Genomic DNA, 17,220 nt, shown 5'->3' on the forward strand with positions numbered 1-17,220 from the left:
TGCGATTGGCTCTAACGCTCTGGCTTTGTTCACCGATGAGTGACACTGATAAACGTCAGCGGCAATTACAGCTGATCCATGATAGACGCGGTGGGAAAAACTCGCTCTGCAGACACGCGCTCGTATTTGTATCCAGAAGTATCGCTGTAACAGCCAAGAGGACCTCAGTTAGGGTGAGAAAGCGATAAATGGAGTTTACTTTTTATTTTCTCCTCAGCAGTAAAATAGGGGCTTCTTCGGTGTCAGTGAAGGCTCTCTAGCAAACACACATGTAGTGAATTGTGTGTCCAAAGTAGTTTGGAGTGTTTTAATTACTTGCCGTCTCTTCCCTCACCATAGTAAGCTACCACGACATGGCATATATGAGATAAATGATCTCAGTACGTAATAACTGGTTATGAGCTATTACTCAACCAATACAGAATTGCCCGCGTCTGCATCGCGGTGCACCGAAGAAACAATTCATTTTGACACCCCTATTGTATGCATTATGAACACGTGCATTATAAACCTTATAATGTTAAAGCTACAATGCATTATAAACACAATGACTGATAAAATATAATGCACAGGATTTATAAAGGTATTAAAAATATATAATACAAATCCATGCAGGAATTTGCTTATGTCCAGGTTATCCATTCATCCTGGAAAACCTGGAAACCATAGAACATTAATGAACATTTTTACATTTTCATTAATTAACAGTTACACAATAACAAATTGTAAATCAAATAAAGACAAACAATATCAACAGATGGGGATATCAAGCAATCAAAATACTAGCAAAGCACAAATGAAAATTATATGCAGCAAGCCAAAATACTAAGGGTCAAAGACAGACTAAACAGAAACCAAAGACTGATAAACTGCAGGACTGAAGGCCTTTTAAAGCACAGGTGGCATGAGGGGATTGGCTGGGATTGGAGCAGAGTTGTGAAGCAGCAGTAATGGTATTGGTTGTAGCAAGAACAAGCGAAACAGCCAATCAGAGACTGCAGTAGGCGGAGCAAACAGGGTAGTGGAATGGGGGGTAGACAGAAACACACAATGAGACACGAAATAAAATGTGCTGGCATGTAGCAATATATTCATTCAATTATTTTCTTTTCGGCTTAGTCCCTTTGTTAATCTAGAGTCGCAACAGCGGAATGAACCACCAACTTATCCAGCATATGTTTTACCCAGCGGATGCCCTTCCAGCTGCAACCTATCACTGGGAAACACATTTACACGCATACACTACGGTCAGTTTAGCCTATCCAGTTCATCTATACCATGTCTTTGGACTTGTGGGGGAAACCGGACCGTAACTATATATATCTGATTTTAAAGTGTGTGCACTCTTTCTAAAAAAGAAAAGGTGGTAAAGTACTGTGAACGAACTGTCAATAGCAGCCTATATAGATCATAAAAAAATGAACTAGGGAGGATGTCAGAAAAGTAGCTGTAGCAATCTAAATGCACTAGAACATGTCAAGTCCATTCCTAGTCTTTATCGATTCTTATTTGCAGTGTTTATTTAAGATCTATGCTTTTTTATTTATATCAAGGAGCTCACAAGGCGAATGAATCATTTGTTTGGAACACTTGGTGTATATAGATGAGAATTTATGCTGTGCAGAAACTCTTGCAAAGCAAAAACAAACACTTGCAATCCACGAACGTGCCTCTCACATAATGTTCTTAATTTCACAGTTTAAAGCTCTTGTGAAAGGAAAGCAGAGCACACTGTACTGAATAATCAAGTGAAGAATACTCTCACTGAATAGGCACACGCTGTTACATGAATAATTATGAGACACTGACACGTCATTGATTACTGGAGCCATTTGCTACATCATAATCTGTGACGTCAACACAATGTTTATTTAGCCAGATTATTACATTTTAATGATTGATTATTAATTTATATCTAAAATATGACATATTAATTAACTGGTTTTCTCATATGATTAAAAGTAATGAGTTCTAACATTGTGTTTGAAGAGGAGCAACACAAAATCTAGTAGAAATGAGTCTTCGTGTTTCAAGACACTTTTGTTGATCTTCTCATGATGAATATAATTTTGGTTGTATATTAGACAGTATTACTAGTGAATAAAGGCAGTAATTCTTAGACTTTAATGTGCTGTACTATAATAAAGTCTTTGCACTTTGATTTGACCCTTGCAGAGACAGCCTGTGGAAGTTCTTTTTGCCTGCTGACTATCAGCCCATGAAAGTGAGTGAAGTTCCCACCCCAGGAAAACCACGCCAGATTCTTGCCTTCGAACTGCGAATGAACATTATAGCTGATGCGACGATAGATCTGCTTTTCACCAAGAATAGGGTATTTGCACACATACACGCCTAATGATTCATTTCTAAATGGCACACTCTTTTGAGTAACCTTTTGTTAGGACAAAGTTCATAGGAACTCGAAATCCTGGAGAAGAATGTGCACTTTATTTATTCTTTGTTTACTTTGTTTAACCCGTAATCCGTTTGGCTTCACAGGAGACTAATGCGGTCCATGTGAATGTAGGAGCAGGTTCTTACCTCGAGGTCAACATACCCATGACTGTTGGGGAGAATGGTAAAAATGGAAATATTTAACTTAAGTACATAATGAGATTGACAGTTGGTTTTTGTTTAAAAGAACACTCCACTTTTTTTGCAAATGTTGTCATTTTACAATTTCCCTAAAGTTAAACAGTTGAGTTTACCATTTTTTATGTATTCAGCCGATCTTCGGGTCTGGCTGGAGTGCTTTTAGCTTAGCTTAGCATAAATCATTGAATCGCATTAAACCATTAGCCACTCTAAAATAAAAAAAAATGAGTTTTGATCATTTTCTTATTAATAAGTCTGACTCTTCTATAGTTACCTTGTGTACTGTGACCTAGGGATGCATCGATCCAATACTTGGATTAGTTATCAGTTCGATACCACACATTCTTGCTGTATCGGGTATCGGCCAGCTGGGACCGATCCAAATGCGATCTTGCGTATACGCTATAATCTGTGGAATTTAAAAGCCAACAAAAGCCATGAAGTAGCCAAATATCAGGCACTAAAAGGTGTCATGTTGGCCCACTATATCCCAAATGTTCTAAGGCTAAGTTTTGGAAGTGTCCGCAGATACAGAAGAGCTGCGCGCTGTGTGATCATGATGCATCACTCGCTTCTTTCATGCACCGGCTGCGCAGACTCAATGTGCGCTGCTCTGTAAGATTATTCTTACAATGAGTTTCTGTTCTCTCATCCTTCCCACGAGTTTATTCTTCCTAGAATACTTTAAGTGATGCGAATAGTTTTTAAAGCCTGGCTCATTGTGGTCAAAGTAGTTGATTAAAATAATAAAAGTGAAATGATTTTGTGATAACAGTGAAAATCTTTAATACAGACTACTCTGAAACTCTGAATATTTCACAGTAATTTTATTATAAAAAAATTTTACTTAACAAACCAGTTTGTGATTTTTGCACTGGAGTGTATAATGTCGAGTTCAGACTGCATGATTTTAGCCCTGATTTTGACTCGCCGATAGGTTTTGTAAAATCTCCAACAAATGCCTGAAATCACAGGCAAATCTGTGCTCGTTCACATGAGTGACAATCATACAGTGTGAACTATCAAGGACGCGATATGAGAGAATCGCCGATGAATCACAGACGCTCGTGAAATATTTGGCGCGCTAAATATCTGGAGCTGTCGGCGATTCAAATCATGCCGTGTGAAATGTGTTTTGATTGAAAATAACATCGGCGATCACCTACAGCCAATGAGAGGGCAGCATTCATTAGTACAAGACGGGTACCTGCAGGCCAGCCGGAGGCTGGGGGAAAAGTTAAAAGCGCCTCTTTTCAGTTTAATGGACCCAAGAAAAAAACTAGAGTAAATTTGGCAGGAGCACTGTGTCTGTTTGACATGTCATCTGATCAATATCACAATCATGTCGAAAAGTAAACAAAAAGTTGAGTAGAGAAGTCAGGTGAGAAATACAAGTTTCTAAAACTAAAGCCTTCTTTTTCTATTACTTAGTTAATACCGAAAGATATATTGCGTGACCTTGTGTTGTTTCTATGTCACTTCTCGTGTTTGTTTGGTTGTGAGACGTAGTTTGGACAAAGTTGTCTGTGATTCTTCCTATTTTAAAGTCATGCAGTGTGAACTCTCCTGTCGCCCATCCATCCTACAGTGTAAACACAGCACTTACAGAACGCTACCCCAGATAGTCATGAAGGGTGAAAACATTCGTGACACGACTACTTGCAATCAATCATGCAGTCTGAACTCGATATAAGTGGACCTTGTTTTAAACTTTCACCTCATATGTCATTAATTTTTCTTCCGAATTTTATAGATAACTGACCAACAACAAATACATTAAAATTAAGATACAAATTATGACAAGCAAAATTTGTTCCAATAAGAAATTATTTGTCCAACAAAAATATATGAACAATGAACGCAACTGTGTAGGCAGATGATTTGCTTCGCTCCATAAAAGGAATATGAGGGTTTAATTAATGCTCCACTGTAATTGTTGTTCCACAGACCTATCATATATTTGCTACATGTTTAGTATAAGTCAGATTTGAAAGATTATGTCTTGGGCATCTGATTTTTCCTCGATGCTGATGCACTTTCATTTTTCTTCCTCTCACTCACGGGGAGCTCATGCGAGGGAGTGATTAATAAGTAAAACTGGCCTCAGACAGTTAAGTTTAGTCTGCGTCAAGCCTGCCGGAAAATATCAGGCTTTGCTGAAAAGCTGGCTGTTTTACCAGCGATGAGGGTCAATAGTGGTAGCCTATTACAGATTTTAAAAAAATATATTATTAATAAAAAAGAAACAAAAACTGGACTGCAACCATCCTATTAATGTCATAACGAAAGCTCAATAATGTCGCCTAGTTTACAGCAAGTATCTGGTTTTGTGAGATTGTATTATCTGTCATATTCAGTAGGTCTAAAGATCTGTTATTTTACTAAAGAAGATGTATTATTTAAGTTTATGATTAACAGAACATAATAACAGATTGGATCTGCATTGGTCGATACTCAGAGTTTTGTTATCAGGATCGGATCGGTTCCAAAAAATGGTATTGGTGCATCAGTACTATGACCGATGAAGGAAAAAAAAAAAGGTTGCTATTTTCTAGGTTGATATGGCTAGTGTTATATTATATTATTAGTTTAATATAGTCAGCTGTTATATTAGGTTGTGTGATATTCAAGGAACTTCTATGCTGTATATTATTTAAATTATCAAAACTTTTTTTTGGAATTTATTGAGTGAGATCCTAATTGTCAAATCTAGGGGTGTCAAACTCAGTTCCTGGAGAGCCGCAGCTCTGCACAGTTTAGTTCCAACTCTAATTAAACACACCCGATTGCACTGAAATACTACCTCAAATCTTTAACAGTTTTGTTCTAGTAATGTGCACATCACAAGACTTAATATTAATAATTAAAAAAAACTTATATCTGGAGTTGTAACTAAGGCATGAGCTGTTAAGGTTCTGACCTCTTTTGTAAAGGGCTGGGGAATAGCAGCTCATTTGCATTTAAAGAGAAACAAATTTTTTGCTTGTTCTTTCACCCAAAATGCTTCGTATACATCGAATATTATAAAGCGTTATTGAAGGATTTGAGCTGTACATTTAAAGACATGCTCTGTGAACACCTTAGATTTGTGATAAAGACATATCGGTCCACTTTGATGTAATTTATGAGGCGTTCTATTGTAATCTTCAGTTTCGCCTTTGTTTTACTGAATCTAATAGTATTTTGGTCTTTCTAACTCTGTGTAGGTTATTCTCCCACTGTTAAAGGCCAGTTATTGCATGTAGATACAACCAGCAGTATGCAGTACAGGACCCTGCTGGAGGCTGAGATGCTAGCTGTGAGTATGGCGCATGATTTTATATGATTTACATGATTTTGTGGCGCATTTATAAAAAGATTTGCCCTTTAATACGCTAAGCAACTTCAAACTTCTACTGCACAAAAATATGATGATGTGTAAAAAACAGATAAAGGGAACATTGCTTGCTCAGGCAATTTGCTGTCTGACAGTAATTGTTTGGAAATTTATTGTCGTAGAAAGCAAATTTGTTTTAAACATGACTCTTGTGAAGTAATCTTTGTAAAAATTCAGTTATTGAATATTGCAAAGCCTTTTTCCACTTAGCTGATATTCACCCACGCAGCACTTGATTTATTTATTTTTTATTTGGGGAGACTTTGTAGCATCAGCATTAATGTGTATTGGGGTATTGAAACAAGTGATGAATATATATTCTGAAATTTATTAGTGATGATTGTATTAGGCCCAGCTTAATATTGCAACAAGATGGTCCGGAAGAAAGTATTTAGTACTTTTTAATAAAAAGAAACTGCTTACTCCAACATTGACACATTTTGGGCAAAACTAAAATAAATGAGGCAATAAATATGGCTGTTGCCTCACTACAAACATACAAACAAATTTCACAATATACATGCAAAAAATATCAAAAGATACGTTTAAAAGGACCTTACTTATCTTCATAGTGGTGCTGAATACATTTAGAATCTCGGTTTTTTTACTATTAGGCTTTTGAAACAAGAGATGAATATATATTAGAATTTTTTATTGGCTTAAAATAATATTTCTTCGAAACGCAGCTTCTTAATATACTAAATCTAAAATAAAGTGAAGAAATAATAATAAAATTGGATAACAATGTGTAAATCATTCTCCATGATAACATCTGTTGTATTCTTTTTTGTTTGTTTGTTTGTTTTCAGTTTCATGTAATAGCCAGTTATCCACGCGTATGGAACATGCCTCAGTCCTGGCAGTGTGAAATTGAGGTTTACAAAGCCACGTATCACTTTATCTATGCACAGAAAAACTTCTTCACAGGTGATGTTTCTCTCTTTATCTGTAAGTCCCTGTGTGGTGAAGTGTGTCCTCGAGCTGACCTCCTCCTGTTGTCATCTGTAGATCTGATCCAGGACTGGGCCAGTGACAGTGAACCAGACATCTACTCATTCGTTCCATATTCATGGAAGTTTAAAATACTTTTCCACCAGTTTGAGATGATTTGGGCCGCCAATCAGCACAACTGGATCGACTGCTCCACCAAACAGCAGGAGAACGGTAAGAGAGTTTCATATCAGACGCACTGCGTAAAAACTAAAATAAACGTTTATACATTTAAACACTGTAGAAATTCTAACAAATTAATACGGCCTTTTTTAAACATGCATGCAAGCAAATATAAAATGAATATGTATGTACTACTCACCATATATAATGTCACGAACGATGGTGTCTTTTAAATTTTATTTTTGAGACTTATTTGAGACTGGATTGATTTGTTTGATTGACTAATTTATTTTTATTATTATTTTTTTTATATTTTATAAATTTTTATCTATTTGAATATGTGTTTGTTTGTTTGATAATAATAATGATTTTTAATAACATTTATTTGTCTAGCACATTTCATACAAGAAATGCAGCTTATTAAAAAGCAATTTTAAAACTGCACCACAAAGTTCATGGGAGAACAAATAAAATACTTTAATAGACAAATAAATAAACAAAATGCATAATGAAAGCAAATAATTACTTAAATAATAGAAGAAAACGATACTCAATGCTTCAGAAAGAAAATTCATTGTTTGGCAATGTCAAGTAAACAAAAAAAATATGAAAAAATATGTTTTTAGCTTTCTTTTAAATAAATGAAACGATTACAAGACTAAATATAAATGCATGGTTTAAATGATGAACACACATATATGAGCAAAATCACACTCGTAGCAGTGTGATATGGCTGTATATCAGCATTGGTGAGAGGCGTGTGTTGGCTTGAGGCTGCAGGCCGAGTGTCTTAGTGTCCCACCAGTGCCGGTGTGCTGTCATATCGCACTGCTACGAGTGTGATATTGCATTTATACAACAGTTCGACAGCATAATAGTGTAAATAAAAAAGAAAATCAAACATGGAGTCTCAAAACCCTTTTGTATGAGGAACTACTTTTTCCAGCCATTCATTCACATTTGCAGCTGACGTCAGAACAACAGAAACCATTGCTACTTCACAAACGTCACTTTAGAGCTAGTGTTTGAATGATTCTCCTGCATAATGTCTAAAGTGATGACAAAACACGTGAATTTGCTAACATTTTAAGATTATAAGGCATGCAGTGCCATCAGTCTACAGAAATTTTCAAGTATTTCTCTGTTGCTATTGGGATATCACAATAATTAACCCAGAAAAATCCAAAGCAATGCAAACACTACCAGATTACTGTTGTGTTTGCGATACGGAAAAACTCATGCGGGCATTTCTTTTTCTTTTTTTTTACTAAATTAGTCTGCAGTAACAACACAAAATACATACATTCTTGATATGCAAGTCTTATCTCACACTCAAGGACTTATTATGTGGTCTCTGTCGCCATCTTGTGGATGGACAATGTCAACTGTCTTTGCTCTTCTCAGTATGACAGGCTGATGGATGCCGACACGCTGAATCTCAGAAATTATAAGTATTTAAAATAGGCACTATCCTTATGAATAAACTGCATAGTTGTAATCTAAACAGCTACATTGTCGCCTAAAAAAGCCTCAAAAGTACATTATGTTGTCCAACAGCTGCAATATTTGTCAAACTGTAGTGAGTTGATTGATCTGCTGTCACTGTGTGGGTGGAGTAATACAAAAGAGTAAGGAGAGGCTGTAGGAGTTCTGATATTGCAGAATATTGCACGGCTATATATATATATATATATATATATATATAATATATATATATATATATATGTATATGTATATGTATATATATATATATGTATATGTATATATATATATATATATAATATATATATATATATATATATATATATATATATATGTATATATTATATATATATATATATATATATATATATATATATATATATATATATATATATGTATGTATATATATATATATATAATATATATATATATATAATATATATATATATATATATATATATATATATATATGTATATATATATATTATATATGTATATATATATATATATATATGTATATATATATATATATATATCCACAGGGCTCGAAATGAACCTTTTTACTTGGTAGCACCGGTGCTCCTAACTTCACAAATTTAGGCGCACCAGACAAAATTTAGTCGCACCCACCAAAAATTATGAGCACAGTTACTACACGTTTTATATTAACAGATTTATTGCATTTGAAATCAACTCTAATCAAAACTAACAAATAAACAAAAATCTGCATGCGCTCACCGGCCCTGCACGCACTGCTTGACGTGAATGAGATGAGTTAAAGATGAAAACTGTGCTGTTCTCACTGGTGGTGTCTGATATTGCACAGATGATATTGACATATAACTTATTATTTGCAGACGTCATCTTAATAGCAGTAACAGTCTTTTCACGAGCTGCAATATTAGTTTCATCTCAGTTAATGCATGCTCTTTAGCGATGGTGAATGCGGTGCCAGTCGCACAACTAACAGCATCGTGACGATTAAATGAAGGATTAAATGGAACATCTCGTGCTTAAAATGTGTAGATGTGGCAAACACTGTTAACTAAAAACTCCATCCCACCGGCTTTACAGTGAATACTTTAGTCATTTTCATGACGAACTTGAACCACTGGAAGTCTTTTATCCACTCTTCAAAAAGTGTAAATGCTGGATTGACATTAATTACATGATCACTGATCAGATGTGTCATTATCTGTAACTTTAGGTGGCTTCTAAAACTAAATCTGTCAGTGCTGTTTTCATTCTCTCGTATCCAGACCTTTACGTTTTCGCGGCTAGCTCCCTATCATCGGAACTGAGTGATTGACAGCTGATATTAACCAATCCATTCGCGTTCTGCTCTAGCGCAGTGGGGCAATAAGAAGAGCTTGAAGGCGGGACAAGCATTGCGGGCCTTGTTTACTGCAGCAAGTTGACATGTCAACTGTTTAAAACCATTCCTGAACGCTGCAAAGACGCATTCTGCGTGAATGTCTCCTAAATCCGCGTATGCGGTGAACATTTTGCTGTGAAAACTGGTCATTTTATGCACTTGCACAAATACTCCCAAATATATTTTGAGGTCGCATTTATCCTAGCTGAAATAAAACAAATAAGACTTTCTCCAGAAGAAAAAATATTATCAGACATACTGTAAAAATTTCCTTGATCAGTTAAACATAATTTGGGAAATATTTATAAAAGAAAAAAAAATCAAAGGAGGTTTAATAGTTCAGATAAAAAGATAGATAGATAGATAGATAGATAGAGATGTACACATTCTATTGTATTTTACTCAAATAGCTTGTCTGAGCTAATATGTTTAGTAATTTCCATACTTCAACTAGTGCCTCACAAAAGACTGTAAAGCAAAAAATATGAACCATAAAATGACACCAGTCTCACTTCTGAACATTAAACCCTAGAGTCTATTTGATTTTCATTTCCTCCATTTTTTTTTGCTTCCTGAAAAACTTACAACCTGTTCCTGCTCTTTGTCTGTAGTTTATCTCGCTGCCTGTGGGGAAACGCTGAATATTGACTTCACTTTGCCATTTCACGAGTTTGTCCCGGTCACCTGTAACACACGTTTCTGTTTGCGAGTGAGTGTACACCTCTACAGACATTCCCACACACGCACACACACACTTTCGTCTGTTCTGAATCACATGCGATCATGCATTACAACCTTATATCACATCCCGACACCTTAAATCAACTCTGAACTGTCATCCAGGCTGAGGACACGGATATGCGCCTTTGCCTGCCTGACTGTCACCCCAGCCGGTACCCGCTGCTCACCCTTGCGAAGGATTACCAGCACTCTAAGAGCCCTCCAGACAACAATATGCCAGCAGAAGGGCAAGGAGCACCTCCCAAAAACAGCAAACCACGCTGGAGGAACATGACTCACGCTGAGTAAGAGAGTGCTGCTGCTCTATTTCTGTCACTGTTTCTTCGTTTTGGACTGCCCTTTGACTTTTCTGTTGCATTTGTGTGTGTGTTTTGTGTGTGTTTGCTTGCAGGGCTGGTTGGGTGGACTGCTGGAGTGTGCCGAACTTCATGCTCATTATAGATTATACTTGGCATCCCATCTATCCTCAGAAATCTGAACAGCAGCTCAAACAATCATGTAAGTGCTTGTGTTAGACCATGTAATTGCGCATAAATGTGCTGTACAGATACTTATAGATATTATTTATTGTTAAGCCCAAAGCTAATCACATTTTAGAGAGCATCCTCCATGTCACCAAATCAATGAAGGAACTAATAAATGGATAAAAAACACATACGATGCAATGACACATATGAAAATATATACACATTAGGGTTGCCAAAAGTATTGAATTTGGTACCAATCAGTACTGAAATTGTAAAGATGTCCATTTTCCGCTAACATTTGAGTGCTCAACAGAAATGACTGTGATTGGCCGTGAAGGTCATCAGTTCACCAGTGCAAACACAGATACAGGGACTCTAAAGTGATTTTATGCCATAAAGATTGATGCGTCAATAGATTGCTCATATGTCAGCTCATAAACAGACCGACTGATTGATGTGACATTGAAATGCTTCAGAGTCCCTGTATCTGTGTTTGCACTCAGTGAACATCGGTGAAGAGTGGTGACCTTCACTGCCAATCACAGTCATTTCTGTTGACCACATGAACACAATGGCCTATCAGCTGTGTTTAAGAATGTGCTCAAATGTTAGCAGGAAATGGACATTTTTAAAATTTCACGACTTATTAGTATCGAACTTGATACTTTTGATAACACATGTACATGTACAAATACTTAATCATACACCTCTATAATCATTCATGCGCACACACATTTACATGTGCTCACACAAACATCTGCATATAAACATACATAATCTTTTGGGGAAGAAAAAAAAAAACCAAATAAAACAACCAAACCAAAATGTTTTGCATTTATTAATATCAATAAATACTAGTGGTGTAATGGATCACAAATCTCACGATTCGGATCACATTATGTTTTTAAGTCATGAATCAGACCATTTTTCAAATCAGCCAAAGAGGGAGGAGACAAATTTAATTTGCTTTCCAATAATTTAAAAAACAGTATTGCAAGACACTTGGTTTTAAGAAGCTTAACTTAAAACCTGTAATTTTATTAAAAATAAAATAAAGAAATAATCAGCTGAATAAAAATAAACTGTAATATATTCAGTACTGTGAAAAATTCACTGTTACTTCTACTGTTGCTGAAAACGCTAAATGTTGAAATCTAACATTACAATCTGTACTATTCCTATTTATTTTTAGTCTCATTTTCAATAAATGATTCAGTTATTTACTTATAAAACGTCATGTTTCATTGCTAGATGGATCATTTTTGAAGAATTATTCAGTTCCATATTTTTGATGGCTGGCTGTTGCCATTAATTGGTTAAATAATGTAATTGCTACCTACAACTTTCTTTTTTCAACATCGAGTTAAATGCATATGACGGGGATTTTATTCTTTACCAAAACATCAGTGGTTTTATCCAAACTATAAACTGTTATCCCAGTACTTCTGTGTTATTTGACTGTTTGTAACTTCATAACTCAAAAGACTAGAGACTGAATCTCTTTCTTGATTTTTGCGTTTTTCAAACACTGATATTAATGCAGCAATTCGAAGGATTAATAAACATATGCAAATCAGCATCATTTATAATATATGTTGCGTAGGTGTTGAGCTCCTGATCTTTTGATGATTAATCGTGCAGCTTAGACTGAGTGCATTAATGCAGGCTAAACAAGTATAGACAGAAAACATCTTTAAAACCCACCACATCCCGAATAACCTAGCACAACTTCTTCAGTAGTCATTATATTTTACAGGAAAGCCTAAATGCTTTCATACATGTGATTTAAAAGATGCGAGAGGCGATCTCTCTGCGATCGTTAAAAATTTAGGATTAATCTACAAGTAAAAAAAAAGTATTAATCTGCGGGTCATATGTGTTTCGAATCATGGTTGTGATCCGTACAAATCTCAGATCAACTGAGATCCGTTGCACTTCTAATAATTACCTGTTTTTTTTTTTCATTACAAACATACCTGGCAAATTTCACAATATACATGTTAAACTAACAAAAGACTATTTTCAATAGACTTAAAGGGGTGGTGCTGAATACATTTACAATTTTTACATTCCACATTTTGATACTGTGTGGACAGATGCGCTGTATGGCTGGCTGCTTTACAGAACTGCTTACTCTTTCTTAAAGTCTCTCTTGTTTTTAAAATATGAATGCATAGTTAGTATAATACAAGCTTAGATAAACTTAAAAATAAGAGAACAAATTTGCATTGTTGTATTCTTACTAGGAAACGTTGCGTCTAATCAAATGATACCAGAGTTGTGGGACCTTAAAACGATTATTTTAATTGATTTATTTTCTTATAAAGCACAAATAAACACAACAATAGTTGATTACTGTGCTGTACAACGAGGTAAGAAGGATATCAAATAGATAAAATAAATATAATAATAAATACAAAACACTGTAAACACAAAAAATTCAAATAATAATACAAAAAAATTGTGTGAAACAAATAAAATGTTTGCACACTGCTAAGTTTAATGAAATCTTCCACACCACTCAGCTGGTCACTTTTTACATTCTCAAAGAAGGACTTCCAAATCTGTGGAATTCTCTTTGGTTTACCCACAGTGTTGTTTCTAATCGTTTGCATACATAACACATTAGAGAACTCTAAGCCATGTCTCTTAATTACGGTGTTCCACATAAACAAATGTGCTTTTTTTACTATTGCCATCCCATATGAATTTTATTTGAATGGTAATTCTCTAAGAAAGGGCTCTGCTTAATATTGCAGCTAGATGGTCAGAAGGAAAATTTGTCTTTAGTATGTTTTAGTAAAACGGAAATGCCTTAGTCCAAAATTGACACATTTTTGGCCAAAGCCAAAATAAATGAGGCATTGCATCTTTGTTGAGCTTGCATTTAATGCACAGCAATAGCATGGAAGGGTATATAAAATATAATTTGGTAAAGTGTACTTCATTTGATAGCATGCATAAACACAGACATTCAGCACATGTATACTAAAAAGATAACTATTGGAAGTCTTATCTTTCTCACAATTGAGCGATAAAGATGACTTTGTACTGATTTAATATACAACTTCGCATATATTTTCTTCCCTTGCCATTTTCAGTTAATTTGTTTTTGTTCTTCTGTTTTTTTTTCTTTGTTTTTCACTGTCACGTTTGCACATTTAATTCCAGATACCTTGAGTGAAAAATGTACTGATTTTGGATACTTTTTGTTCGCTTCAAAGAAAGCGCGTTCGTCAACACATTGATTATTTATTGGCATTTTCAGTAGTTTGTTGTTTTTGTTCTTCTTCATTTGTTTGTTTTTTGTACTGGCATGTCTGCGTATTGTCTTTCCAGAAATAATGAGCAATAAAACTGTCTTTGTACTCTTTTAAAGTAATAGAAATGCTGATTCTTTTTATTCCCCTCACACAAGCGCTTGTGAATATGTTGATTACTTGGACCATTTTCAGTAGTTTGTTGTTTTTCTTCTTCTGTCTTTATTTTATTTTATTTTATTTAACTTTTTTTACTTTTTATGCTGTCAAACATTGGCCCAATTTGGTGTTAGTGCCTTTTTGACTAACCAAATAGTGCAAAAACAATTCAAACCTCATATACAGTATGTTTTTTTACGAGGTTTGAAAAATTAGGCTTCACGTCTACTGTTTTGATGATGAAATTTCCATCACTATTACTAACACTGGCCTTCATTAATACTACAAATGCTTAAAACATCAGATATTTAAACTACACATTTTTGTTAGTTTGTTTTTTAGCCTTATTTTGTATAATAAATGTAGAAATATCTGATTTTAATGTTGGGTGTGATTAATCATGATTAATTACAAAACCTTTTTCAAAATAATATTTGATTCTTTTTTTTTATTATTATCATTTAAATTATGCAAAAGGTTCCAAAAACCATTAATTAAAATGTTAGTTTTGTAATGTATAAATAAATATATATATATATATATATATATATATATATATATATATATATATATATATATATATATATATATATATATATATATATCTTCTGCATAACCTTTGTCTTGTAGTTATTGCATTTGGTTACATTTATTGCTATTTTACATATTGTACTATACATTTCACATTTACACACCTGTTTTGCAGTGTCAGAAATTGAGGAGTCAATGCTGTCCGCCCTGCGACCGCCAGAACTGGCTCCACCTGTGCCTCCTCCACCGCGAGTGTCCTCCGACCCCAGCTTACTGCCGCCTGATCGTTTACATGTGGAGATGGAACTGAGCCCAGGCTCCCACATCACCCTTTACGGCCCTCTGCTCAGAGCGCTGGTGTCTATCAAGGTACACACGCTCATGTTTTCACCTATGGGTTCAGGATTATCAAACAGAGCAGATGTTTCTAATACACTGGAACCATGCAGAATATATTTAGATATTCATTAAAGCAGAATGGGCAGTGTTGTGAGGTTTGATGAATGTAAAACCTGCTTGGGTAATCTTTTTACCCCCAAGAAAAGTGCAAAAAAAAAGTGCTCAGCTCTAGGTATAGAAATAGCTTTAGAAACAGAACAGAGCATCAGTTTACTGTCCATTTGTGTTGTGTTGAAACCAAGGTTCCTACTGGTCAAGAAATGTCTTAAATATATGCATAAATAATGGAATTTTAATAGTTTACCTCCATATATTGACATTAAAAAAAAATGTTTTGTCCAAGTAATGAAATATCTTTTGTTTGTCAAGTTAAATTTTAGTTTAGTTTTTCATGTCGTTACACAAGTTTTGCCTTTTTAGTCAAAGAACAAAAGCATCTAACATTTTACAATAAAAAAATACAGATGCCAAGGGTAATTATAAAAAAACAACAACAACTACACAATACATGGATACAAAATGTACGAACATAGTACTTAAATAAATATAGTTCACGTATTTTTGAAGTACGAAACATATTTTAGTCAACAAATCCATAAAACGGGTTACTTATATTTATAAATGTGAAATTTAGTTAAATAAAGTAATTAAAGATCAGGCTGGGGCCAATATGGAGCGCTCACTCTGGTCCCCTGGGCTCTGCAATGCTTGGGAAAATTCCAAATTGAACCAAAACAAATGATTACGATTGGCTTAAGATAGGCAATGAAAATTCGAGAAATGCAACCAGCAGAACCTGGTAATTGAAAAAAAAATAAACATTTTTTAAAATAAAGTAATTAAATAAAAACCTTACTATTTATTCCAGTGTCATTTTATTTCTTTCCTACTTGTCAAATGGCAGTCGTTTAAGTCAAATTCAGTCGCTATGATCAACCTGTTAACTAAAGCAAACATTCCAGTATAATGTCAATTTCAAGAGCTTTGGCTACTAAATTGCCACTTTAAATACTGGGTGTTAGACTCTTGTTTTCTTTTTAAAAGGTAAATTATTCATTGTTATTCTCTCATTATGGTTATTAAATTAATTAAAAATTATAGTCAAGCTAAAACTATTTTCATATTATGAAAAGTTTGTTTTTTCATTCATTATAGACCATAGAATTTCAGCTTTTTAGTCAGTGAAAGTCAGGAAGAAAGTGGGAAGCCTGTCAGAGTGTTAGTTTTCTTAAATTGATTAGCAAATAATTAAACTCTACTGGTGCATTTAGCTCATGAAGATGTAATATTATAAATATTCAACTTTATCCATGTGAATTACCTAAAAACGAATGAAGTGGACTAATAGCTGAATGGCATAAGCCTTAAACACATCATAGACATTCATGAGTAAATGTTAACATTTTCATTTTTTCAGATTTGTATTAATATGCACAACATTCTGTATCTATATAAGAAGAAAATAATGCCCTTAAAGTAAAAAGGGCATTTTTTTTGCTCACATATACACACAAATGCCAGTGTGTTCCCAGTTTGTACATCAGAGACAGCACTGCTGAAACTGAACATTAAACAAAAGTTTAAATCTGCATTACATTTAATCATTGAATTGTTCCCCAATCATTCGTCAATCAATCATTTCCAGTAAAAACATTTGAGAATCCTTGCTTTTTCAGTATCATTTGTGCACTAAATTAGACTCATCCTGTGTTATTAAGGTTA

The 17,220-nt window shown here is 34.4% G+C and overlaps 1 protein-coding gene across 1 annotated transcript in view; it reads left to right on the forward strand.

Annotated features, from left to right (window-relative positions):
- Positions 1-17,220, forward strand: part of kiaa1109 (KIAA1109 ortholog) — a 213,017-nt gene that overhangs the window by 68,322 nt on the left and 127,475 nt on the right. Inside the window, 6 exon segments of the mRNA XM_056470418.1 lie at positions 6,781-6,898; positions 6,980-7,135; positions 10,553-10,650; positions 10,785-10,966; positions 11,074-11,180; positions 15,275-15,468. Of these exon segments, the coding sequence (XP_056326393.1) occupies positions 6,781-6,898; positions 6,980-7,135; positions 10,553-10,650; positions 10,785-10,966; positions 11,074-11,180; positions 15,275-15,468 (855 nt within the window).

The sequence above is a fragment of the Danio aesculapii genome, chromosome 13 (assembly GCF_903798145.1).
Source record: "Danio aesculapii chromosome 13, fDanAes4.1, whole genome shotgun sequence".
In the NCBI taxonomy this organism is placed as follows: domain Eukaryota; kingdom Metazoa; phylum Chordata; class Actinopteri; order Cypriniformes; family Danionidae; genus Danio; species Danio aesculapii.